Here is a 26,477-nt window from a genome sequence, read left to right as displayed (position 1 = left end):
TGATTGTGTAGTGTTAATCTCTCCTTATCTGGGTTTAGGCTGCTGGAGAGAAGTATTCTGGTCTTTTTGTTTCCTTCTTAGTTTTCTTATCTCTTTGGAATGGAGTATAAATTTTAATTCATTAATGCTTATGTTAATTAATTTAATGTTGATTAGCTGATTAATGGATGTTGATGTTTAATTAGTCAATTAAATTAATTAAATGTAATTAATTATAATAGTTACCTACATGTAATTTAATAAATTTGGAGTGTTTCTATGCCAGGCTTCTGTACTTTCTTCTTTTCCTTCAGTAAAGGAAAAGCAAAGTTCCAGTAGTTCTAGACCAGGGGTCTTCAAACTTGGCCCTTTTATGACTTGTGGACTTCAACTCCCAGAATTCCTCAGCCAGGCACGCCTGTGGGATAGCAGATATCCATTAAAAAAAAATGCCGAAGGTGTATAAGCAAATTACCCCTGGCAAAATTGACTGATACTCTTTTAGTAAGAAATAAAGTAGGCTTTCATCTATATTTTCAAAATGTGATGACATTTGAGGCTTTTTTGGTAGTCTTTTGATGTAAGGTCTCATAAAATATAGATATTATCCTAGAATTATGGAATTTTACAATTGTGGAATTTTATGGAGGAGGTTTCAGATTACCTCCTCCATTTGGAACCTCTCAGGGGTCTTTGAACATGACAATATTTTCAGGAGGATCCCTTCCCATTATTCTGAAGATATTACCAGGAAATGCTAGAGGGTAAGGGGAGTTTGCAAAGAGAAAACACACACAGCAGTTGCCCTTCTTCAGGCATATGTTATGGAATCTTATGCCAAAAGACCTGTGTGAGTTGGATGTCCAATTACTGTAAAAAGCTGTGCCTCTAACGCAGGAAAATTTGTTGTAGATCATTTTTTAACACATCAGCATGCAGTAGAAGTCTTGAAGAGAGGGCCCTTGGAATCAATAATGCTGCTACTCATTTAATGTTGTTGCATGTTCTAGCTTTAGGTCTATAAAGTGTTAACTTCAAACTTGCAAGAATAAATAGCCACATGCCAGCTCCCTGTGTTTATTGCTTATTGACTCTCACTTGTAAACTACAGGATTCCAGAACCTGGGGTGACAATAGAGTATGATTCTCTCCATGTTGCTTGTTTGAAAGTTTTGCCATTGGGGCCTGGTAGTCTTGAATGTTTAACTTGAATCAGTTTATGAATGCAAATATTTTTTTCTCTTTCATGCTTACCATATAAACACCTTGCAGAAAACTGCAGTAAACTGTAAGTAAATGAAACTTGGAAATGATCCAGCATTGAAAATCTTAGCTGGTTATTGACCTTTTTCCTCTTACAAAATCTTAGCTAAAATCTCTATCTGCAAACAAAACCCTATAATTTAGTCTCATGTTTCAGTACTTTTTAAAGTTTGTGTTTATAATACCTGGGTTTGATATTTATTTGTTTTGTGCTACTTGGCTAGGACTGTGCTTGGTTATTATGGGAATTGCAGTTCAGTACATTAAAAGGCATCAGGCTTGGAAATTTTTTTGCTGTGAAGGATTCTTATATTTATAGGTTCAGGAAAAGCTATAAATGTAAATGGTGTGTCCCAAATCAGAGATCACATAAAGTATAACTATTTTACTATTCAGAAACATAAATTGGGCCATTATGGTGCAGAGAATTTATTGGTGATTTCACTGGTATTGGTTACTCTAGGGACAGGATCTCCATTTTATCCAAGCATCTGTTTAAATACACGGGGGTGGGGAAAGTGGGGGGTGGAATGGTCCAAGGAAACAAAGTAGAAAAGTAGAGCTTAGCTAAATTTCTTTTGCTCTACATGGAAAACCAACTTCAAATCTAATGTTCTAGACTTCTAAAATGGTCACTGTTAATAATCCGAACCATAGCACATTGAACAACTATATGGTCTAAATAAGGAAATATCCATTTTACCAAGAGGAGATTAAAGCTCTTACTCAAGGCAAGCTGCAGTCTTTTGATTTTCATGATGCCGGGTCAGATCTGGTGCCGTTCATTCCTCTAGGAAGAATTGCCTCTAAGAAGAGGCAATGAGCCTTAATTTCTTGCTCGGAAAAAAAGTATTTTGTGCTGTTCGGGGGCGAGGGGAGATCCAAACCTGAAATAAAAAGGAAATGTTTGATGTAAGCATATTAGACATCTTGCCTCCTGGAGTTGTGGACAGCCATTAGTCTGGGTCGTATAAGGGTGTCGGGTCCATCCCAACTCAGTCATTTAGAAAAGAAGAGCCTTTAACTGCATTATTAGTGAAAGGAATAACTTTGCTAAAAACAAGTGGTTACAAAGCCAAGTCTGGGATTTGTGTACGAAATCTGCCCATTTCCTTTTCCCTTTTTCAGTTTCCCTCCCTCCTGTTGTCTGTTTACTGTCCAATGGAATTCAAACAAATTGTTTTGTTGACTGTCCTATTTCTTGGCGGACTGGGTGATGCTCCACATTCCATTTCCACACAGCTGATTTTTCTGCCAGCATTCGGTGTAGTTTCACTTTCTGACTTTTCTCCCTCGGTGTGTTAGTTCCCTTCCCTCTGGGGCGTATGGCAGTCTGGCATCGTGGGTTCATATTCTAGGCAAGAAGTAGAAAGTTAAAGACCTCAAGGTCCTTTCCATCCATATATTTCTAGGATTTACCCCAGGGTCCTACTTTTTCTTCTCCAACAAAGATAAGCTGACCAATGCAGGATGGAACAGGGACACTCTGATAGGAGTAGCAGAATTACAGTTGTGATAGCAAGTGCTCCAGATGGATTGCCTTCTCTCTTTTACTTGAGGTTTTCCCCATTGCCTTATATAGGCAGAACAGACCAGTACTGGTAAGTGCTCCAGTCTATACAGCATTGAGGATGTCTAGTTTCTTTTCTTTCAAATAATTTTGGATAATTCAAAGAAAACTGATTAGAGGTGTTCCAGTTAGAATGCCTGCAAGATCACTCTTGCTGTAGACGAATGGCGAGTGTGAAGAAATAGAGATCCTCACCTTTATTACTGGCTAGGAGTCATGAGAGTTGAAGTTTGGCACATCAAGAGTTTTCCAGGTAGGGACAATTGATAAATGGAATTCTTAGTTGAATGTTTGTGATGTACCTTTGATTTTTCTGAGATGTGAAAAAAAATGGAAGATACTTTGGTAATTTCTCTATGACTGTTAATTTGGTTTTTAGCCCTTATTTGTCAAGATCAGGACCACACATGAAGTTCCAATTACCGTAAATGGATTTATTACTAATCATGCCTATACACAGGAATCTATTCAACTAACGGTTAGCACTTTCTTGGTGTTAAATAAATGTTAATGGAATTCAAGAGGGATTGGACTTAGTCACTTTGTGGCTACATAGAGACTCTATGCTTATGAAATAATAGAAAATACTTGTAGTTTGGGTTTTAGATTTTGGCTGTGGTTTGTTCTCCAAGCTTGCTTCAATATAATTTCTGAACATTTCATTACCAAATTAGGTAACATCATCAGCAGGATTTTCTTGCCCTAATCTCCTTAGCTTATAAATAGCTTGTGTGCCAGTGTGGTCAGTTAGTCGTGCAAGTGGTTGTTTGTTTGGAGCTATATTTGAATTCTGAGCAGCTGACCAACTGACCACACTGTCACACAAGACATTTATAATCTAAGAAGACTAAGACAAGAAAATCCTGCTGATGATGTTATCTAGTTTGGTAATGAAACGTTCATAAATTATGTTGAAACAAGCTTGGAGAACAAACCATAGTCAACTCTATGCTTATTCCTGTTTTAATACTGCCCCTAGGTTCACTCCTTCTCTTACATCATCTTTATCTAATATAGCAGAAAGAATGTGTATGACGAAAGTTAAGATAATGCCTAGGAAGTTGAATTTAATTCACAAAAGCTTTAATAATTTCATTTGCAGGGGCAAGAGGAACAAAACAAAACTTTTACTTGTTTATTTTTTCCCTTAGAAAATTAGGGAAATTTGTATGCATTATTATCTTTTTAAAAGATGTACAGTATACACTTTTTCCATTAATGAAGTTACCACCCTGTTTGCAGTTGGAAAATATAATTCTTGTAACAATTGCCAAAGGTCAGAAACTGCCAACAGGGTGAATACACTTGGGTATTGAATAAGAATTGAAAGTAAAGTTATATAATCATTTTCTGTTGGCTTCCCTGTTAAAATAATAAACCTGAACTTCTTATGCTAGATTTTGTTGTGCTGCACTTGGAAAATGTGGGGAATACTTTAGCATTGTATGCATATTTTTTAAAAATGATGGAGGACTTTCAAATGAGATAAGTTGTAAAATGCAAATCAAGTTTGAATTAAGGAAATGCTTTATGCTCATTAGGCTTTTAGTTTTAAAAAATAAGTTTTAAAATCTTGCATATAAAATATGTTTTTAAATATAAAGAACCAGAACACTGCTGTAGAATTATTCCCTGGCCAATTTTTAATTTAATTGACAAAATTAATCAAAGTTAGGCTGTTGGCATTTCTGGAGAAATATCTTTATTATTTAACTTTAAAGTCATCAATGTTCTGGAACAGAAGAAATGGCTCCTGCTCAATGGTGATCCAAGAAACAAATATGTCTATAAATTTAGAATCACAAATTCCTTATTTAATTTACTGCATGAAGATAATTTAAATTACATTTCCAATTGTTTCTAACAGACATTGCCGATATTTAGTGTGTAGCAGTATTTAGTGTGTAGTAGGACGCGGTGGCTCAGTGGGTTAGAACGCTGAGCCTGTCGATCAGAAGGTTGGCAGTTTGGCGGGTTGAATCCCAAGTGCCGCATAGCAGAGTGAGCGCCTGTTACTCATCCCAGCTTCTGCCAACCTAGCAGTTCGAAAGCACGTAAAAATGCAAGTAGAAAAATAGGGACCACTACGGTGGGAAGGTAACAGCGTTCCGTGCGCCTTTGGCGTCTAGTCATGCCGGCCACATGACCACGGAGACGTCCTTGGACAAGCGCTGGCTCTTAGGCTTTGAAACGGAGATGAGCACCGGCCCCTAGAGTCGGAAACGACTAGCACGCATGTGTGGGGGAACCTTTACCTTTACCTTTTTTAGTACTGTTAACCATCTAATGTACACCATTATGTAATGAAACGTAATGCAATGTCATGGAATTAATTTCCAGGGTATGAAAAGGAAGTTTACTTTATTATGAAAACTATTTTTCATCTCCTTCTGTTTTTTGAAGTGTTTGGAGATTAGTTCATGCTACTACTTTTTCAGTGTCATTTATATATATCAGCAAAAAGAATTATTTACAATAAAGCCCTTTCTCTGCTTTGTTAAGTACTTAATCCACCAACAAAACCCCTGGTGTATCTGCACTAACAATATCTGGAATTTGGCCATGGTTTGTTTCCTTGCTTTACATTTTTAGCTCATTTGGAGATTAAACTAAGACAAGGATAATGGTCAGGTAAGGGAGACTGAAAAGATGGCACTAATTTTGTCCCTCAAATGTATTAAGCCAGATATCTTGCTATTTTATAATATACGTGATAGATTAATCCATGTTCCTCAGAAGCACTTTTGGTCAAGTTCATAAGGATTTTGGAAAGAGATTTATAACAGGTATGGAAAGTGAAACTTTTACTTCATTGTGTTGTTTTTTTTCCTGCCTCTTATTTGATGGAAGGTGTTACCTATATTTACAGGTAGGAAAGAATAATTAAATGTGAAATACATTCACATAACATATTATTTTACAATGTGATGGCTAGAGATTGTTGTTACATAAATATGAGAGACTTCCAAATTAAAAGACTGAGATAACATTTTATAAGAGTTCTTATTTTGGGAATTTATTGTGCCAAAAATTATATGGATAATACATTTTAATGAAGTATTCCAGAATAAAGCGCTCAGAGGTAAAAAGTAATATTCTTCATCACACTGATTTTTTAAATAATGATTCTTGATACTTATATTGTCCTCAAGATATACTGCCGCAGAAAGGAGAACTGGAACCTCTATTCTAGCTAGTCTTTTGAATTTCATCATTAAATTTGTTAATTTCTCAAGTTTAAACATGAACAGCAGAATCCAGTTCTGCTGGAGATGGTGGGAGAACCCATCAAATATATTTGTGAGTTTTTTTTTGAGGAATCCTTTCCCATTTCCAACATTAATAATACTTGGTAATGCTTATTTCAATTTTTTTAGAAAATGTCTGAATGTATCCAGCTTTCATTTGCTGTTTGTAGAATTGGCATTTACACGGTAAGCATTATGCTGCATTTTTAATGCAATGTAGTTCTTGCTTGCAACGTAATTATTAGAATGTTAGTTATAGCTACCCTGTGTTTAATAATGAAAGAAATTTAGCATAAGAAAAGATCTGTATTTTTGAAATTATGGTTTTATCATGTCTACTAAAAGCAATTCTTAAATATTCAACAAATTTTAGAGATCCATGCTTGGTTCTTAAAACAAAAGAAATATTAAAAGAGAGTATTGAAATAAAATGTGTTTTAATATTTATTTTCAATTATATTAATGCATTGTTTTTTCAGCCTTGGCAACTTTAAAATTTCTGGACTTCAACTGCCAAAATTCTCCAATTGGGAAATGTAGCAAATGCATTTTTGCTTAAACATTCATATTCTTCATGAATTTACATTCATTGCTTCAGTTGCTTCAATACCATGTGTTTGAATAGATCTTCAAGCATCTCTTCATAATTATTTAATTAGTGGAATTCAATGAATCCAGACAGTACACTCATAGAAATTCTCTAGAATCTTGGGATCAACTTATGGAATTGACTGTTTTGTAACTGTAGATAGAGGCTCAAGGGTATATCCGCATATTTCACAGATTTGCCTTGTTTACTACTGAGAATGGGACAGCAGTGCACTGTGTGAATTTAAATCCTTGGGAGTAACAAAAATAAGACTAACCAATATTTTACCATGGGGACAATTATTATGCTCCTGGATTTTGTGGTGGGGCTAGTGTTAGAACCTGCTGAACAAGTGATGCTAGGGCAGCGGTCCCCAACCTTTCCAGGTCTGCAGACTGATAGCAGCGGTGGCGACAGGCAGTGGCAATGACAGGGGAAAGAGGATGGTTTCACCTGCACAACCGCGTGTGCAAATGGATCTTCACATTCTTGCCTGCCACTTGCGCTGCCTGGTTCAACGGCCAGTGGACTGGTAGCAGTCTGGGGATTGGGGAGCCCTTTGCTAGGGGATTACAATCCTTATATTATGTGGAGGGGGGAGAGTCTAGGAGAGCCCAGCATTTCATGGCATCCTGATCACCTGGTAATCTCTGGCCCAATTCATACATTCGGTGCTTTTATTGCTAAGAATCTATTCTAGCTTGTGATCTGAGGATGGAGGATGTTGTTATTCTCTGCCATGATCAGATCGCTTCCTGTTTCCTGTTGCCTTCTGCAAAACTAACTAAGAAATTTCAACTCAAATGCCTTATGGATTCAGATAGAGTTGGGGCTGGTGGCATATGGTTTGTGCCATTTCTGCCTACGTAAACAGAAGAGAGTTTAGCCTGGTGGCAGCTAGTTTTCATGGTGATGCAAGGCTTGGCTTTGTCTCCCCTGCTGTTTAACATTTACACAAAACTGCTGGGAGGAAACATCTGAAGGCATCTGTTAGTTGGGGATGAAGTATCAATATACTAAGGGTAAATCAAGTATAGCTTTCCAACTTTGGTTAACTCACAGTTGGGAAAGATAATACCTAGAGACTAGATAACTGGATGGAAAAGAAAAACCTGAAATTAAGACTTTTCAAAGAGGTGCTGTTTGTCTGGCTTTGCTGGTGCACTAGTTGTGACCTTGTTTAAAGTGGATGGTCCTGGTAACAGCACCTCATGTACTTACCACTGGACAATGGGTTACTGTGATTTGTTTTACATGGGGCTGCCTTAGAAACTGCGATTAGATAAAAAAATAGTTGCTCACCTGCTGGAATGTAAGAGCCATTGCAATCATATAATGCTAATTTTATAGGAACTGTGTGAGTTCCAAAAGGTTTCCAAGTACAGTTTAAAGTGCTCTTTTAACCTATAAAACTCCTTGTCGGTTACTTCCTGGTATCTTCAACTAGAACCATTCTGTCTTGTATGCTTATCTTGGGAAGGCATGCTGAAAGTCTTGCCATTTAAGAAGTGAGGGTTGAGATTTCTATTTGCAATCCTTAGTCTTTGGAATATACTTCCAAATATTCCCTTCCCCCAGATTCACTGATATCATTTAGGAAATGAAGTAAAGAATGATATGGCATTGTTCTTCATAAATCTTCCCCATTTACTCAATCTGCTCGACATGCAACTCAGGTCAGCACATATAATTAAAAACAAAAATAATAAAGAATAATATATAAAAAGCATAGTGTGCCAGAAGCAATTCAAACAGGCCAAAGCAACCTAGTGCCGAGATTAAAAAACAGGCATTCAAAACCTTTTGGGAAGTGGCCAGCTGCCTTTCCATACTTCACATTTCCCAAATTAAGAAAAAGCTTTTTATACACTTGGTATCATATTTCGCTCTTTATTATTATAGGGAAAATATTCTAAAATATCATATGAGAAGTGCACTTGTTCATAGGAAAGTAGGGAATCAAAACAGTCCAACAAGTGTTGTTTTACAGTGGGGACATTAGTAATACTGTATCTTTATTTTATCCCTGCTTTGACAGTACTCTGGAAAACAGACAATTTGATTTTTCCATATTTCAAATTCTACTACTTGGATTGTAGTAAAATATTGTGCACTAAAAGAGAAAGTGAGGCACTAACTGATGCAAAATCTTCCTTGCTTATAATTCCATTTATTTACTGACCAGCTTGATACTATTCAGTGCCTTCTTTTATTTTATTGCCTTTAGTAGTATTTTCTCTTCTGGCTTTTAGCTACTATGTATATATTATGTATATACATACATATTATTATGTATGGATTTAAGTATTCATAAGAGATAATGAAACATGAATGACTATAAATAGGACCATCCAGTCCAGGAATGGATGTAATTGACGAACAGGGTAGATTTCTGCAAAGTCCCTCTTTGCCATGGTTACCACTTGCTCTTCAGGCAGGAGGAAGGTGTGTTGAATATGTGTCCCAGCCTTGAGTTTTTTCTAAAAGTAATAAAAGTGGTAAATTCATTCATTCATTCTTTCATTCTTTCATTCATTCATACATACATACATACATACATACATACATAGTATATAATTAGTATGCTGGGGATACCTAACCCCATTCTGATGGATCAGTTCAGTCAGAAATGTCTTGTAAGTATTAAGCATATGTAGGACAGCATAAATTCTTGAGGCACAAAGCAAGGGCCAAGGGCTAGATGTCTTGACTCCCTTCCATTAAGACTGACTGGAACCATTCTAGGAAGGACATAGATGTAATGAACAGGTAGCCTCACTGGGGATACTGTTGGTCTCTCACCACCAACAAGCCCCAGACCCATATATTAAAATGGGAATTTAAAAAAAAATTCTGGGAAAACACTTCACATTTTTGCAAAAAAAATCTTCATAAATTTTCTATGAGGCCAGCAATCCTTATTTGCCAAAATTGTTACACATAAAATGCTATAAATTATTTTTGTTTGCCTTTTCTTTTACTAATGCAGTACAGCAGGGGTCTCCAGTGGGGACTGGAGATCCCTGCTGTACTGCATTAGTAAAAGAAAAGGCTGAAGTGGCATGTGAGCGCACAAAGCTTCATTTGCCCAGGATTTAGGTTACATACACAAAACCATTCCCCTCTCCATCAACAAAGCTGCTGCTGGCAGTCTGCAAAACCAAAAAAGGTTGGGACCCCTGAGGTACAGGACAATTTTATGAATGTATTCTAATTCAAAATACTCTCCTCCTGAGTTGACTCTGGGGAAGGAAACATAAAATATTCCTTCTGGCAACACTAAGCACAAATCTGGTTTTTTCTTTAGAGGAACCACAGTTTGTAATATGGAAACTAAATCCTCTGTCTTGTCAGCATTTAACTTTCTTGTTCTGTTTTCTAATTCAATGAAATGTCAGAAAAAAAGTTTGGAATGTGTCATCTACATAACTCTATGAACACCGAGTTTGTACAGATAATTACAGACATATCTGTATGAAATATGTCTTCATTTCTTTTCAATCGGTCTTAAGATCCCTTTACTAATATAATTTAAAATCAATGCATCTGATTTCCATTTCTCTCCATGTTTTAGCACTATTTATGTGCGTTATGTATTTAAGTGATACGCAACAACTCATTTGGCTTGAATTATGGGCCCAAAATAGGGAAAGGGGACTAGCATGTATGTAGAGAATTTGGGATAGGTTTAAACAGCAGCATTCTGCAGGATGTGGGAACAAGAGATACTTTCATTACCTCTCCTTTGAATATGCCTATCCCAATTCTGAGGCCATTTAGTGAGGGTATGTCATGACTCTAGGAAGTAACAAGGATTCTAAGAGTAGGCTTTAGAAGGAACAAGAAACTAGTAGAATAGTTCTCAACTTAAGATCGTAATTGGGGTCATAATTTCTATTGCTAAGTGAAGTGTGGTCAATAAGTGCCCATTGACTTTGCTTGTCATAAGTCAGTTAAGAAGGTCGCAAATGGCAATCACATGACTCTGGGACTCTGCAACTGTTGTAAATAGATGGTTGGTTGTAAAATGCTCGATTTTCAACATGTGGCTGTATAGGAATGCTGTAACCATTGTAAGCGCAAGGACTGTTGTAAGTCACTTTTTTCAATGCTGTTGTAACTTTGAATGGTAACTAAACAAATGGTTTAAAGTCCAGGACTACCTGTTACATTTCTCACAGTTGTGATGTCAATTGAGCCACGAATCCTTAAGCTAGATTTACAAGTAAATGAATATTACTTACATTAGGAGACTCCATTATTTTCCAAGTGTCTGCTTATTACTGCTAGTGCACAAAAAATAGGAGCTAGCCAAAATTTAACAAAACTTCTAAACTACATTGTAAAGACCTGTCCCTTTAATTTTCTCTGTTCTTCAAAGGGGGTGGGAGGAAGGGTAAAGAAGGATATCTGGCACAAGGAATAAACATTTTTAGCGAACTAATGTTTCTTGAAATAAGCAGGGAAGGGTTTGGTTGATATTTAAGGGATCACCAGGACATCTCTGTAAATCTGGGAGGTTGAAATACCTCATGGGAGAAGGTAGTGGTGAGCCACTTCATAAATATGTTCTTGAAATCACCAGTATTCCAACTTAACTCCAGGGCATCTTTACTTTTATTCCTGCAGGAGCAGGTTTCTTGTATAGAGCTGTCCAAGGTCCTGCAACTCCTGACTGATTGATTCACTTGTGGAGCTCCCAGGAGGTGGCCTTCATATTCTCTGGGCCCTCTTTTAATTAAGAAAAACAAGTCTATACAGCATTTCAAGAATAATATTTAGAGTTGAATAAGTGTTCAGATTTTATCTTGAGTTCCCAATTTTTCTGCTCAGGATTATTTCTGTATAGGCTGTTAGAATGGGACATAAGCAGTTAGAGTTGTAATAACTCTTATGTACTCTTTCACATCTACTAGGGGAGAATATTAAGTAAACAAGGTCTTTTCTGCTTCTCAAATTAAGATGGTACAGAATGAAATCAGAAAACTTACTTTCCTGCTTTACTTTCCTGCTTTGAAGATTTGTCATCTCTTTTACAAATAATTACTGGCTTTTGGGTGGCCAAGCCATGTTCCTGCTCAGTTAAGCAGTTATGATTTATTCTGCTTATATTGAGATAGTTTGCATTGTCTTATATCATAGGACAAAGAAATTGCATGGCCAATGTGGCAGATCAGGTAACTTCTTTCTTTATTTAATTTATGAGTACATTTTAATAACATTTACTTAAGCTGCCTGTATCACCTTCACATAATACTTTTGCCAAATAAAAGTGGTAAATTCAGGTGAGTAACTGTGGGAATGGAACATATACTACCTATATACTATGCAGGGCAGCTTGCCTTTTGCTATAGTGTCCTGCAGTATATAGACAATAATGTCCCACCACAATTTCTAAAGTAAGACAACAACCTCTGTGTTTGGAATGGCAATATTAGTTGTCCTGATTTTGATTATGTGCCATCTAGTTGGTATCCTAGGGAGTTTTAAAAAAATGTCTGGGCCCTTGGGCCATCTACACTGAAGACTGGTAATAATTCAGATTCATTTTGAGTAGAGAATTAAACTTGGAAGTAGAATGATTTTCTCAAAGTTACCTGGTGAACAGATGGCAAAACAAAAATTGCATTATTCTTAGAATCCCAAGGCAATATTTCATCATCTGGACCATACATAATAAGAGGCTCAGCTTAGAAGCTTTGATGTTTCATATTCTAGCAAATCCTTAGTGAATACCAAATTATAATTGAACTTCTGCTCTGGGACCCATTTTTTTTTCTTACGAAAGTTACAGTTATGAAAAGATGAGTGAAACTAAAACTTGTTTCTCCTACCTAACTTAGAAGGGACAAAACAAATAAACTGACTTTTCTAAGGTTGTAATATTATTCTGTGCTACCAAAGAAAAAAATGGTTGACTTTCAATGAAATTCGTCCTCAGTATGTTGCATTACCACTGTTGATATGTTCCCTAAATACGCATAAAGTATTTTCACCCAATTATTTTTGTAGTACAATAGAGAAGACTGCAATGTTAGTTGTCTAAGAATATTGAGCCATCTGTTTCATATTTGTTACATTGATAGTTAAGCTACATCAATACTAAGATAAAGCATTTTAGATATAGAAGATCTAGTGGAAATTTTTGCTTTTTCTGAAAATATAATTGCAAATAATCAAATGTTAATGCTTAAACCAGCTTCATATTTATTGTATCTCATAGTTCCCAAATTTAGGAGCATCTTATCTTCAGCTTGATTCTCAGCTTCCCCACAGTTTGTCCTGGATGGGAAATATAGGAAAACTCCATGTTAAATTCGATACTGGCCCTGTGATAGAGTACCATAGAAACCACAGCTCATGTTCTTACCCCTCTTTTATTTAAATTTCCAGGGCACTCTGATAACTTTTACTTGTACTATCTGTTAAACAATCAAGATAAATTAATTTTGCTACATTATGTGTTAGTTTCACCCACAAATGATTGCTAATAGTTCTTGTTGTTGGAGAATAGTTTTGTTAATTTTATTGAATATACTTTTATTGGTCAATGCCTGAAAGAAAGTTTCTGGCTGTCACTGATAAGCAGTGGCTCTAGGGCTTCAGGCTATGGGTTTTCCCATTCCAGGTGGAGGTGTCAAGAATTTGATAAAGTATTTGCATATAAAATATTCTACCTCTGAATTGTTGACTACTCCCAAGTTTCTCACTGTAAAGAAAATGTGGGATATATGCTTTAAGAAAATTTGTATGTTTAATATTCAGTTCCATCCTTTTGTGTTGCTTTTGCCCAGTCTGGGAAGAACATAATGACATTACTGTGAGATCTTTTCCATTTGAGACTGAAAGGAGCTACCAGAATCCCCTTAAGTAGTGAGATTGATTTTTCATATTTTAAGAATTCTGTGATTGGAATAGTTCTTTTGGCTATACATAAATAACTTACATAAACTAGGAAACAAAATTAATGTATATACTTGTACCAGTAGCTATGATGCTTGTAAATTTTTATATATATATATATATATATATATATATATATATATATATATATATATATATATATATATATATATATATATATATATATATATATATATATATATATATATATATATATATATATATATATATATATATATATATAGGGACGCGGTGGCTCAGTGGGTTAGGACGCTGAGCTTGTCGATCGGAAGGTCGGCAGTTTGGCGGGTCGAATCCCGAGTGCCGCGTAGCAGAGTGAGCGCCTGTTACTCGTCCCAGCTTCTGCCCACCTAGCAGTTCGAAAGCATGTAAAAATGCAAGTAGAAAAATAGGGACCACTACGGTGGGAAGGTAACAGCGTTCCGTGCGCCTTTGGCGTCTAGTCATGCCGGCCACATGACCACGGAGATGTCCTCGGACAAGCGCTGGCTCTTCGGCTATGAAACGGAGATGAGCACCGGCCCCTAGAGTCGGAAACGACTAGCACACATGTGCGGGGGAACCTTTACCTTTATATATATATATATATATATATATATATATATATATATATATATATATATATATATATATATATATATATATATAATCCCATTTATATCCCGCCCTTTTCCGAAGACTCAGGGCGGCTTACAATTTAAGCACAAACCAATGTGCTTAGCAATAGCCTTCATTCTATGTATATGCCTGCTTATTAGGGCTTTCGCCCCCCCAAGCAGCATTATTACAAAGTCAGCTTATTGCCCCCAACAATCTGGGTCCTCATTTTACCTACCTCGGAAGGATGGAAGGCTGAGTCAACCTTGAGCCTGGTGGGATGCGAACCTGCACTAATTGCAGGCAGCTGGTGTTACTTAAGGAGGCATTAGCCCACTGCTCCACCAAGGCTCTTTAATGAATTTAATGAATTGCTGGTATACAGTACTGATTTTAATTATAACTTTGGATTATACTGGGTGAAATCAGAGGTGAGTGAAACCTTTATCTTGTAAAAAAAAGTTTTCAAAGTTCAGTCCATTAATTTAGAGTGATGCATTTTTGCTTAATGATCAGTATGACTATTCTGACATGCAAATCACAAATCAAGGTGTTTAATTTATTTATCTTATTTAAGAACTACCCATCTCCCTCACAGAGGAACTCTGTTTATTCAACTTTGCTACAGAGGTAGTTTATGAACACTCATTTAGACAATATATTATATCATTAGAAATACTACAAACTTTCCTAAAATCCTCCAGAAGTATTAGATTTTGGTTATTTTACTCATTTAGACAGTATTGTATTTCATTAGAACTAACAAATTCTACGATAAGCTTTCCTAATATATTTTCCAGGAGTATTATATTTTAGTTACTATAAATTTAAACCGCTATAGCTATTTATTGTATTTAGAATGTATGAGTCATTAAGTGGGGACTTGGAGAACCTATAATACAGTCCAGAGATTGAAGTATGAGAGAGAAACTCAAAATAACTCACCATGATATTATTTAATATAAAATGGGACAGAAAAAAATGGAGAGGTTTTCAGTATTCTGTTATTATACTGTCATTTCGGGAATACTCATGATGTCTGTTCCTTTCCCTGACTTACCTCACAAGACTGAGAAGAATTGTTATCTGGACCTAAATCTGTATTGTCCAGCTCAATCATCCATACTGCATACTAACAGATCTCCAAGTCCTACCCTCAGATACACTTTGTTCTGTCGAGTTCACCTTTGGTACATGAGTATTGAGTATGGAGGAACATAATGCAAGGCATAAAAGTGACAGAGATTTCAGCATTGTGAACCTTGAGTGACTCTTTAATTTACATTTTAAACTTTGAACTCATATCCTCAATTTGCATGCCATGGAGTAGATGTTGTGTTAAAGAAGTGGGCTGCTGCTTCTTCTTCTTCTACCAATTGCAATATAAACATAACATTGTAATGTTGGATAAAGGAGCAAAGGACCCCTTAGAATGTTTAAAAATGTATGAAATACAATTGAATTCTTTTTTCTTTTTTTGTCTGGTAGAATGAATGACAGGAAGCAAGTGCTGACTGGAATCTCCCCTTCAGTAAGAAGAAATTGTTGTAAAAAAATATTCCCACAAAGTGTACACATGTTCAATTCATTCCCTAAACAGGATGTAGATATAAATAATTCAGTACAAACAAGAGTGTGACAGAATTTTCTCACATTTTTTGTAAGCTGTTCCTTGATGTCCAGCTTCAATAGCTTCTTGATGTTGTCTGATAAGAGTGCTTATAATGTACTGATGTATTTGAACAAGATTGAACAAAACCTAACAACAAATATTGGCTGAAATCTGGTTCACAACTTCTTAGAAGTTTTCTTCTATGAAAGGAATTTTATTTTCTGTTCTTGTGCTCAAAGAATAAAGAGTTCACTAAATTCAAAGCAGTTATAAGTAAGGATTTCTTGGCAGTAGAAACTAATGGGTAAGATATTAAAATCACAAAAGTTAGTGTGGTTTTATGAAAAAATATACATGTAGAAAGTATGCATTTTAGGAATTTCTGTTCCATCTTGCTGAGCTTGGTCTTCTTGTTGTAGACATGTAGAAAGAGAGCTGTATTAATCTGTGGTGACCAAAATCAGATAATTCCTTTTCCAAGTAACAGATTTTATTTATTAGGTTAGGCCAGTGCTTTTTTTGTAAAAGAAAAAGGTGCCGGAACTCACACATGTCATACAACCCGCCTTGCCTACCCTACAAGGTTCCATCCAAAAAAGGTGCCGGAACTCCGTTCTGGGCGTTCTATGACAAAAAAAGCCCTGGGCTAGGCACATATTCATATATTTTTGCAAAAAAGTGGACAACAAATGAAGTCCTGGACTAGAGGAGAATACACAAAAGACTGTAGATCAGATTGCAGAGAGAATAGTATCTAAGCACTTTGAAAACAATGTGGTTATTTCAGGAACTTGCAAAAGATTTTTCAAGAACAAGTCTTGCCAGAATAAACTTATAATCTTAACAATTTTTTGAACCACTGAGTTCTATAATACACTGTGGAAATGTAATAGGATAGGATAGGATAGGATAGGATAGGATAGGATAGGATAGGATAGGATGGGATAGGATAGGATAGGATAGGATAGGATAGGATGGGATGGGATGGGATAGAACAGACCTTAGAGGTCTTTTATCCAATCCCCTGCTCAGGCAGGAAATCCTATACTGTTTCAGAGAAATGGTTGTCCAATCTCATGATGAATGTATCAAGATGAATGTATTTGATTTCAGGAAAGAATTTGACAAAGATAATAATAATAATAATAATAATAATAATAATAATAATAATAATAATAATAATAATAATAATAGTAGTAGTAGTAGTAGTAGTAGTAGTAGTAGCAGCAGCAGCAGCCCCCAGTGAGGCACTACCTTGACGTTGTGGGCTTGTGTGCTCTGAGGAAGACGAGAGCTATGCCAGAGGTTCAACCATACTGGACAGGTCTCATCAGAGAAGTCAGACAAAGAGTGTCTCTCCCATAAAAAAATATGGTGAGACGTAAAGTTCAGAAAGTCATACTGGCTCAGATGTCACCTAGGTTAACAAGGTCCATGCTAGATGTTGGAGTGCTGGTGAAAAATGGGCTACAGGACTCAGGACTGTTGGCTGAGCAACCAGGTCCAGCAGCTGCAGAACTACTGGAAGAAAAGGTGTTTACCCGTCACAAATACACAGTGATTGAAAACAAAGAAATAATAATCTGTTATTACAGATCAAGTCCAACAAGAAGAGGATATCTGAAACGAATGCACTAGTTCTGGAAAGAACAAGATCCAGAATCAGAAATAACAGAACAGAGACTAGCAGATCAACGCTGATTTATAATATGAAATAAGTATTCACAGAAACAGAATTGGATGAACTGCAAAGGTTTACCCAGGGCAAAGAAATCAAAGCCTTGCCAGAAGTAACTCAGAAGGTAGAAGCAAACTAGGGAGAGTTGGCAGTGAAGGAATCCAGTAGAGATATACAACTGTTCTTTTTTGGAAACCAGGCACCTCTTCCTCAGGAAGAACAAAGCCCTCTAACTAAAGAAATAAAAGAAACAAAGAATAACTGAGCGTCTAGAACAGGACAAAAACAAGAGAAAAAGGCTGCCTGCATTGAAGCTTGTTACAAAGAAACAGCTAGCACAAGTATTAAAAGATGCAAATACTGCAATACCAAGCATAAGCACTAATTCATTGCAAGAAACAAACCAACTAATGTACAGCAGAGTTGCAGTTATAACTGAATACCTGGGATGCAAAATCAACAAAGAAGGAAAAAAAATATCAATAGTACACCACAAAAATGGAAGGTTAGACTGGAAAATAAGATCAGCAAGTTAAGATCAGATGCAAGCAAGCTAGAACAGATGAAAGAAAAGAAGCTGAAGTACAAGAAAACCAAAGAATACTTAATCAAAAAATACCACTTGGAAACAAGGAAGATCAAGGAAGCACTGGAAATAATAAAGCTATCAGCAGATATGAAGCTTGAATTGCAGATTATAGGCAGAACCTCCAATTTCAATCCAATCAGAAACATTTCTACCAATACATCAATGGAGAAACTGCAATGAATCAGTCAGTGCCTAACAAGGAAGAAACAGTGCAGTTCTGGATATAGATATGGGATAACCCAAAGAAATACAACTAGGACGCAGCTTGGTTAAAAGAGGTGGATGCAAATAAAAAAGAAGTTGAAATGAAAGAACTAATAATAACAGCAGAAATGGTAGAGAAAAGAGCAAGGAAAATCAAGAATTGGTCAGCACCAGGTGAAGATGAACTGCATGGTTTTTGGTTGAAACATCTAACTGTTCTATACCCACTCATTGCCAAGCAGTTCAACAACATACTACAAGGAGGAGAAATTAAAAAGTGGCTAACAACTGGGGAAACCTACCTGATAATGAAAGATCCAGCAAAAGGGGCAGCACCAGGCAACTACAGGCCAATTACCTGCTTACCAACAACTTTTCAAATTGCTAACTGGTGTGGTAGCTGATGCAGTACAACAGCATCTAATTGAAAACAATCTCTCTCCACCTGAGCAGAAAGGAAACCACCCCAATAGCAGAGGAACAAAAGATCAACTCCTAATAGAAAAAATGATCTTGGAAAACTGTAAGAGAAGGAAGACCAACCTGAACGTGGCATGGATTGACTACAAAAAGGCATTTGACTCTCTGCCACGTGACTGGATAATCAAGTGCCTAGAAATAACAGGAGTCAGTAGAAGCATCAGAAGGTTTGTGCAAAGATTGATGGCACAATGGAAGACACAGTTGCAGGTCAATGGTTAAAGACTGGGAGAAGCTAATATCAAAAGAGGAATATTTCAAAGAGATTCACCATCGCCACTACTGTTTGTTATTGCACTGTTTCCTCTGTCAACAATACTGTATAACTCAGGACATGGCTATCAAGCATCAAAAACATCTGCCAGACTATCCCACCTCCTTTACATGGATGATCTGAAGCTGTATGGATAAAAACATTATCTGAAATAAAATCACTGCTTAGCACTGTCTGTGCAATCAAATCTTGGGTGAGAACCTCCTTCCTTCAGCCAGGGCATTGAAAATGGGTAATGGATGGGTATTCCAGCATATGAGTGACCCAAAACACACGGGCAAGGCAACAAAGGAGTGGCTCAGGAAGAAGGTCAGTCTCCAGACCTTAATCCCATAGAAAATCTGTGGAGGGAGCTGAAGCTTCGAGCTGCCAACGTCAGCCTCAAAACTTTAATGACTTGGAGAGGATCTGCAAAGAGGAGAAAATCCCTCCTGAGATGTGGCCAACTACAAGAAATGTCTGACTTCTGTGATTGCCACCAAGGGTTTTGCCACCAAGTACTAAGTCATGTTTTGCGAAAGGGTCAAATACTTATTTCACTCATTAAAATGCAAATCAATTTATAGCTTTTTTGAAATGTATTTTTCCTGATTTTTTTATTGTTATTGTGTGTCTCACTGTTAAAATAAACCTACCATTAGAATTATAGACTGATCATTTCTTTCTCAATGGGCAAATGTACAAAATCAGCAGGGGATCAAATAATTTTTTCCCCTCATTGTATGCAGCCAGTTTTTATCACTAGAAGTTTGCCTCTTGCTCAGGACTCTCAATTAAAAAAAAAACCTAACGGGTTCTATGACACAGAAATGCAGAAGGGGTGGATGGGATGCAAATCAGCCTAAAGGATGGAAACTGGAATGCAAACAGTTATCCCAATCATTATTTTGGAGCACCTCTGGGATATTTCACACAGGTCTCGTGATGGAGGTTTTGTGTCCTTAGTGTACATTTCTTGAGTCCTATTAATACATCAGAATAATGATTCTCCAGCAGAAGGCCCATTTTCTCTTAGATTTAGTTATGCTCTATAATTCATGTGTAATTCAGAACAAATTGAGCATATTTGTGAGAAATAATTCTACATGAAGCATTTTTCTTAAACATGTAATAATATCTTAAAATTGCTGCTTTATAGTGTTATTCTCTCTTTTCCAATAAATGTAACACTTGAGGTCACCATGCTGTAATATTCACCCCATTCCATTGTCAAAATTTCTAGAGGAGAGTGGAAAAAGAACGGTAGGCTATAACTTTTTCCTGCCTTAGTTCAGCAGGAAGGGCAGGATTCCAATAGAACTATTTTTGGGAGTTGGACATAGACTTTCTCAGCATATCCTGAATATAAAATGGTAAAGTAATCTGCTTTCCAAAAATTCAAACCTTGTAAACTCTTTGCACGTGGCACAGGGCTCAGTAATGTCTAAGAATAGGTAGGATACCTAAGATACCTGGCAAACATAAGATGTAATATGTTTACATTTTCTTATCTGATTGACCAATGATGTAGTAAAGATTAAATAAGTTTTTTAAAAGTTATTATAAAAAAAGAAAGGAAGGAAATAGATATTTCCTGGGTTGTGTCCTGTTCAGTTTAATGTGTGTGTGTGTGAGAGAGAGAGAGAGAGAGAAAGAGAGAGAATGTATGTATGTATGTATGTATGTATGTATGTATGTAGTTATTTTAAAGGCTAATATATTTGTGACTCCATTTATTTAATTGGTTAAAAGCTTTCATAATACTAGATCAGGGCTTTTCAACCAGTGGTATGAATACCACCTGTGGTACATTGGCACCTGGCAGGTGGTACACGACCATCCTAGAAAAGTGGTAGCGGGGGAGGGGAATGAGCTGAACCGATGGCAGCACCGCACAAGCCTGAACGAGAGATGGTTGGAGCTGCAGGGCTCAGCGGAAGCGCCAGGATCAGTGCCGCTTTCCAGCTGATGAGTGCTACTTGGGGCTGTCAGGGCTCATAGGAAATGCCAGGGTCAGTGCCAGGCTCCAGCTGGAGCTCCGTGCTGATCCTGGAGCTTCTGAGCCCAGAAGAAGCACCAATCAGCTGGTATGTTGCAGCATCTCCAGGGTCTTGTGATTTACATTCAGATGCTTGGCAACTGATTCATATTTATGACGGTCACAGTGTCCCAGGGTCATGTAAAGTGACCAAAACCTGCTGCAACCACCCAGCAGACGGGCGGAATAAAAATAAAACGCCCTCCAACCCCACCCCTGCTGCCAATCCTCAACAGAAATGCTCATAACAATGAAAACCTCAGACAGGAGGAAGAACGCCACTGGGCGGGCAGGCAGGTGTCTTGCTTGGCTATGGTTTTTGGGGCACTTTTTCAGTGCCATTGTAACTTCAAACAGTTAGTAAGCAAACTGTTGTAAGTCGAGGACTTCCTTTTTTTCTTCATCAAGTTTTTGACACCTTTCTAGACGACTGGTGGTACTCAGATGTTGCCATATCCTAAAAGTGGTACAATGGGTGAAAAGGTTGAAAAGCCCTGTACTAGATAGTATTACTAGACATTTATTGACCATGGTAGTACAGGGTTATGTGTCATTGTTTTATTTGTGATATTGGAAGGGCTTATGAACTTTTTAGAAAATGTCTGGCATATAGTCTGGACTAAATACAGATGTAAGTACTGGAAGGACAGAATGTATATTGTCTGTCTGTCTGTCTGTACCTGCCTATCTGCCTACCTATTCTTAGACATCACATAGGTAGTTATTCTCCAGGTTATTCTGAAACCAAATTGCTCCTTTATATCTTCCAATGGTGCACCCAGCATCACTGTAATCAAGTCCACCCATAATCTTCTCCTTGCTACCATGTTTCCCAGAATTATGGACTTCTTCAGGAACCTGGCTTTGATTGTAATAAAAATCTGGTTTCCTAGTAAGTGTAATGCAAACAAAATAAATAAAACATTCAGGGAAGCATTATTTATCATAAGTGATAGAAAAAAAACTAATGGAGATGTGGGAGTAAAGCTATTGTTTTTATAACAGTATGATGCCTGATTTAATATCCTGCATACTCTTGACAAAATGTTGGACCCAGATTTAGACAGACTTAGAATAAATCCATTTAAATCAATACATTATTAATATTTAGCCTTACTGTAAATGTAGTACAGTAGTAAAAGACATTATATTCAAAGCTTACTTCGAAAACATCTGGAGCACCAGCTGAGTACCTTTGACAAACTCACCATCAATCAATAGGAAAAGGCAGCTTTACCTGGAAAGTTTTACATCCTGTAATCATACCTTTAATATTATTGAACAACAACATCTGCCTGTGCGGGTTCCTTGAAAAGGACTCAATACATGGACAAAAATGCCAAATCCAGACTAAACGTTTGTCTGGCTATCTGACCAATAACAACCAATTGATAGTCAAATATTTTTTTGGTGAATTAGGAACAGGTAAGGTTTGAATATTTGTGTATTCTCAGTTGAAGTGTGCCTTTAATAATAATATATTATTTTGTGAACATCTATACCTCGAGCAGATAAGCTTAAACTGTTAAGCTGCTATTCTTATCATTTCATTTTAATAAAAGCATAGCATGAAAAAATATCTTTTGAGGATAAAAGGAAAGGAAACCACTATCCCCCCCCCCAGAAACCTTAAAATGTTCTTTAAAATATCAGCTGTTTCATGGAAGTTTTGAACAATACAAAGTTCAGGATGCTATATTTAGAATGCCTATTCCACCACACTATGTGATCTTTCTGATCTCTTCCTCATCACTCTCACTGTGTTGCACTTTAAAAACCCTTGACTTTTTCATCTGGCAAGGTCTCAGCAGCTTAAAATTATACTATTTTAAATAAAGAACTGTTTAACATATAGCTTACAAACAACAGCTACACAGCATCATCTATTGGACCACTAGAGGGTGCAATTTATTTTTAATTGAGCAAGTACCATGAGCTGGAAGATCTCCAGAGGATATGAGTTAATATAATGCAGGCAGTTCAAAATGCTTTAAAATGTGATATGTGAAAATACAGACACAGACTGTTTACATATTATTGAGTTTGAATAATTTCCCTTCATTACTCATTAAAATTGTTAAAGGGAACATGTGGCAGGTATAAGGCTCTGGAAAGGAGGTGTCTTCATAAGAGAGAGAGATGGAAATAGGGAGTAAGCAGACTGAAAGTAAAAAGGTGATGGCAATTACTCCCCCCCTTCTGTTTCTTTGTGTATACAGAGCAGGAGGCTTATTGCAAAGAAAAATGTGAAATCTCCATGCATCCATAGTAGTTTTCATCTTAGGTTTAGGACTTCTTAACCAGTAAACAACAGTTACTTTCATATGTGTACTAAAGATGTCACTTAGTTTGGTAACAAAACATTTGCAAGCAAACACCCAAGCTCAAAGAGTACCAAGGATTCCATAGTTACTTTATAGACCAAATGTATATATTCGCTGCTTATTAATATGTATACAGGATCCAATCTGGCTCAGCCACTGGGACCAGAGGTTTAGTCTTCTAAGCTTTTAGTCTTTTACAGCCCATCCTCAGAGAACTTCTCTCTCACCAAAATGGGAGGCTGGGAATCCTAGGTTGATATAACGGGTTATGATGAAGAGACATTGCCAAATATTTTTAGTTCTGTTTTTTTTCATCCTCTATTCTTTTCATGTCATATGTAATTTGAATTCATGATTGTAAGCTGTCTAGAGTTGCCTCTAGGTGAGATGGGTAACATATAAATGTATGTATGTATCTATGTGTGTATGTATGCATTCTTTTAGAGTGGGGGATTATCCAGTCATCTGAAAGCAGGTATCAACTGACTAATAACTGTTTTAAGTGAAAAGAATAAATTTTTGGGAACTGTATTATAATACACAGTAGCTATTCTTTCTGGATGATAATTTGGAGACTCCTTGATGACAGGATCCTAGACTTTGCACTAAAATCCAGCTCTTACAAGAAGCACTGGCTTTAAGTTTGAATGTTTTAGTTTCTTAGCATCCATGGAGAGTTACCGGTAAATAATAAAAAGGCAGCTCTTCCATCATGATACACAATGCATGTTTCGTCATTTTGGCATTATCGTGATTAACTACAGATGCTTCTGTAAGCAAGAATAAGCAAATTAAAATGTAAAGCAGTATTTCTCAACTTCAGAAACTTTAAAATGTGTGGATTCCAGGTCCTTGAATTCCCCAGTTGATATGGTTGGGAAACACTGTTGTAGAGCATTATACATGGAATTGTACTTAAATACAATTTGGAAACTTGTTATTGCACAATTTAGTTGGCAGTTTGGAGTGGGGCAACTAAAGTTCATCTTGTATCTATTCTGACAAAATTATATTGGCTGCTTGTACTAAACTGAAACCAGCTTAAGAAATTAAAGTACCGGTACTTTTAAACACTAAGCAGATTGGAATCCAACTCCTCCAAGAAGCACCTCTTGTCATATGATTCTGCAAGATATGTCAGATTGTATTTTTCCCAAAGGCATTTTTTCTCCTTACAGACTCTTGAATGTCTTCATAAAAAGATTTGGCTAATAACAGCACTAAAAAATTTTCTTAGCACCAGATCAGGAGTTCCTGGTGCTCATGCAGTTTTAAAAAATCTTGCTCTTTTTGTCTTTATTCATTTGTGGTTTTTGTTTGTTTATCAATTACTTTATTCTGTTATGTTAATTTCTATATTTTAAGTTGATTTTAATAGCTCTGTCCACAGTGTTGTAAATCTCTGAGGAAAGTTTTAAGTAAGAGCAAGTAAGAAATACTCTATTTAAATAAATTAGACATGGCTTTTCGCTATTCAGGTTGCACGGAAGAAAAGCAGCACCTGCTGGATATTCTCCTTCTTCAAGGTTTGTCAGTGAGACTGACCTTTTGTCCAGAGACTAAACAAGATTTGAACTCTCACTAAACAAACAAACTGCTAATAAAGGCTTAGTCTGAAGCAGGCTTTGAGATAAAAAGACAAGAAAAGAAAAGGCAAGATGTGCCCCATTTTTAGAAATACTTTTTTTAGATTTGCTTGCTCAGTTGGATTTCTTCCAAGAACTATTTTGTTATTTAAAAATGCTAGCCAATTGTTTGAGCATATTTTTGTTGTCTGTGTTATTTATCTGAACTTGCAAACAGGTAACAAAACTGTAATTGTAAAGCAAAAAAAGTATGGCCATTCTACAGCAGATATGATAGCTGAAGAACCATGAAAAGGAAAATCTTCCATGGTGGGTCAGTTGGCTGTATTTTTAATTGTATAAGAAATTACACTTAAAAGCCAGCTAATTAATTTTGATATCTCTTCATTTGCTTTAAATTATTTTCAAAGTGAGAGTAATTGGTTAGACAAACTGAGATACATGAAAATGGCAACACAATTGCATTTATTAAAAAGTAAGGCTAAACTTTAGGCATTGTGCTTTGCTGTTAGCTGACAAATGCTATATGTGCACTGTGTTGTCAGGTCAGTGACTTTTTAAAAGGAAAAAAAAACCCTCATTCCTAACAATATGAAGCATATTTGGCCTTTTTTCCCTATAGTTTAGCATTATTTGAGAAAAAAAATGGAGATATATTTAGCTGGTGATGAGTGTTTCTGGATGAGATGCTTATTTTCATATAATTGGGTGCAATTACTGGAAAAAACGAGTAATTTATATTGTTAGTTGGCAAGTAAAAAAAACTTACTTGCCCATTTGCACCTACTTCTGTTTTAAATTTGATTGATCATGTTTGACATTTTTATTTTGAATTATTCTTGTGTTTGTAAAGAGACTAAGTGGGTGACAACAAGTAGTCATAAGTTTTTATCTGTGACCATGAATAATAAACTATGGCTATATCTATTTCATTATTTTATTTACAATATTAGCTTTATCAATAACATTTCTTTCTTTGTCACTCAATGATATCTTCATAATTGTAATTCTCAAAGAAGTTAGATCTCTCTCTCTCTCTCTCTCTCTCTCTCTCTCTCTCTCTCTCTCTCTCTCTCTCTCTGTGTGTGTGTGTGTGTGTGTGTATGCTTGAGCTCCTATAATATTGAGAAGACAGTAAAAAAGAGAGAGATTGCCAAAAGATAAGTATAATTTCCAGTTTATCCCAGTCTGCTCTTCTACTGCAAGTATTATATATTGAGTTGAGGTTTACTTATCACATTTGAAAAAAGATTCAGATACATTGGAAAGTTTGAGAAATCTGAATACTAAGAGGGACATTGAATTGATATGTTTATCTGAGAAGAAATTAAAGAACAATATAACAGCATTCATAAATTATTTAGAAAAGATCATGCCATGTTCTTTATCATTCAATAATGCCCAAGGTATTTGGGTTTCTGATATTATATTTTCAGATTTTTTTTCATAAACATTTTTTTGTGAAAAGATTTTAAAGAGAATTGATTACAAACTAAATATGAGTCAGTAGTGTGATGTCTTTGCTGAAATGCAAATATATTTT

The 26,477-nt window shown here is 36.2% G+C and overlaps 1 protein-coding gene across 4 annotated transcripts in view; it reads left to right on the top strand.

Moving 5' to 3' along the window:
• Positions 1-26,477, top strand: part of ARL15 (ARF like GTPase 15) — a 163,493-nt gene that overhangs the window by 15,208 nt on the left and 121,808 nt on the right. For 3 of the 4 annotated variants that reach the window (XM_081321903.1, XM_081321904.1, XM_081321906.1), the window contains exon 1: positions 6,183-6,246. The exons of the other annotated variant lie outside the window; for it this stretch is intronic. In XM_081321903.1, coding sequence (XP_081178029.1) covers positions 6,193-6,246 — 54 coding nt within the window. In that variant the 5' untranslated portion in view covers positions 6,183-6,192. Of the gene's footprint in view, positions 1-6,182; positions 6,247-26,477 lie in introns of those variants that run through there. 4 annotated transcript variants of the gene reach the window in all.

This window comes from Vipera berus (genome assembly GCF_964194415.1).
Source record: "Vipera berus genome assembly, chromosome: 2".
In the NCBI taxonomy this organism is placed as follows: Eukaryota; Metazoa; Chordata; class Lepidosauria; order Squamata; family Viperidae; genus Vipera; species Vipera berus.
Note: the sequence above shows the minus strand (reverse complement) of the source record. Positions and strands in the feature narration are given on the sequence as shown.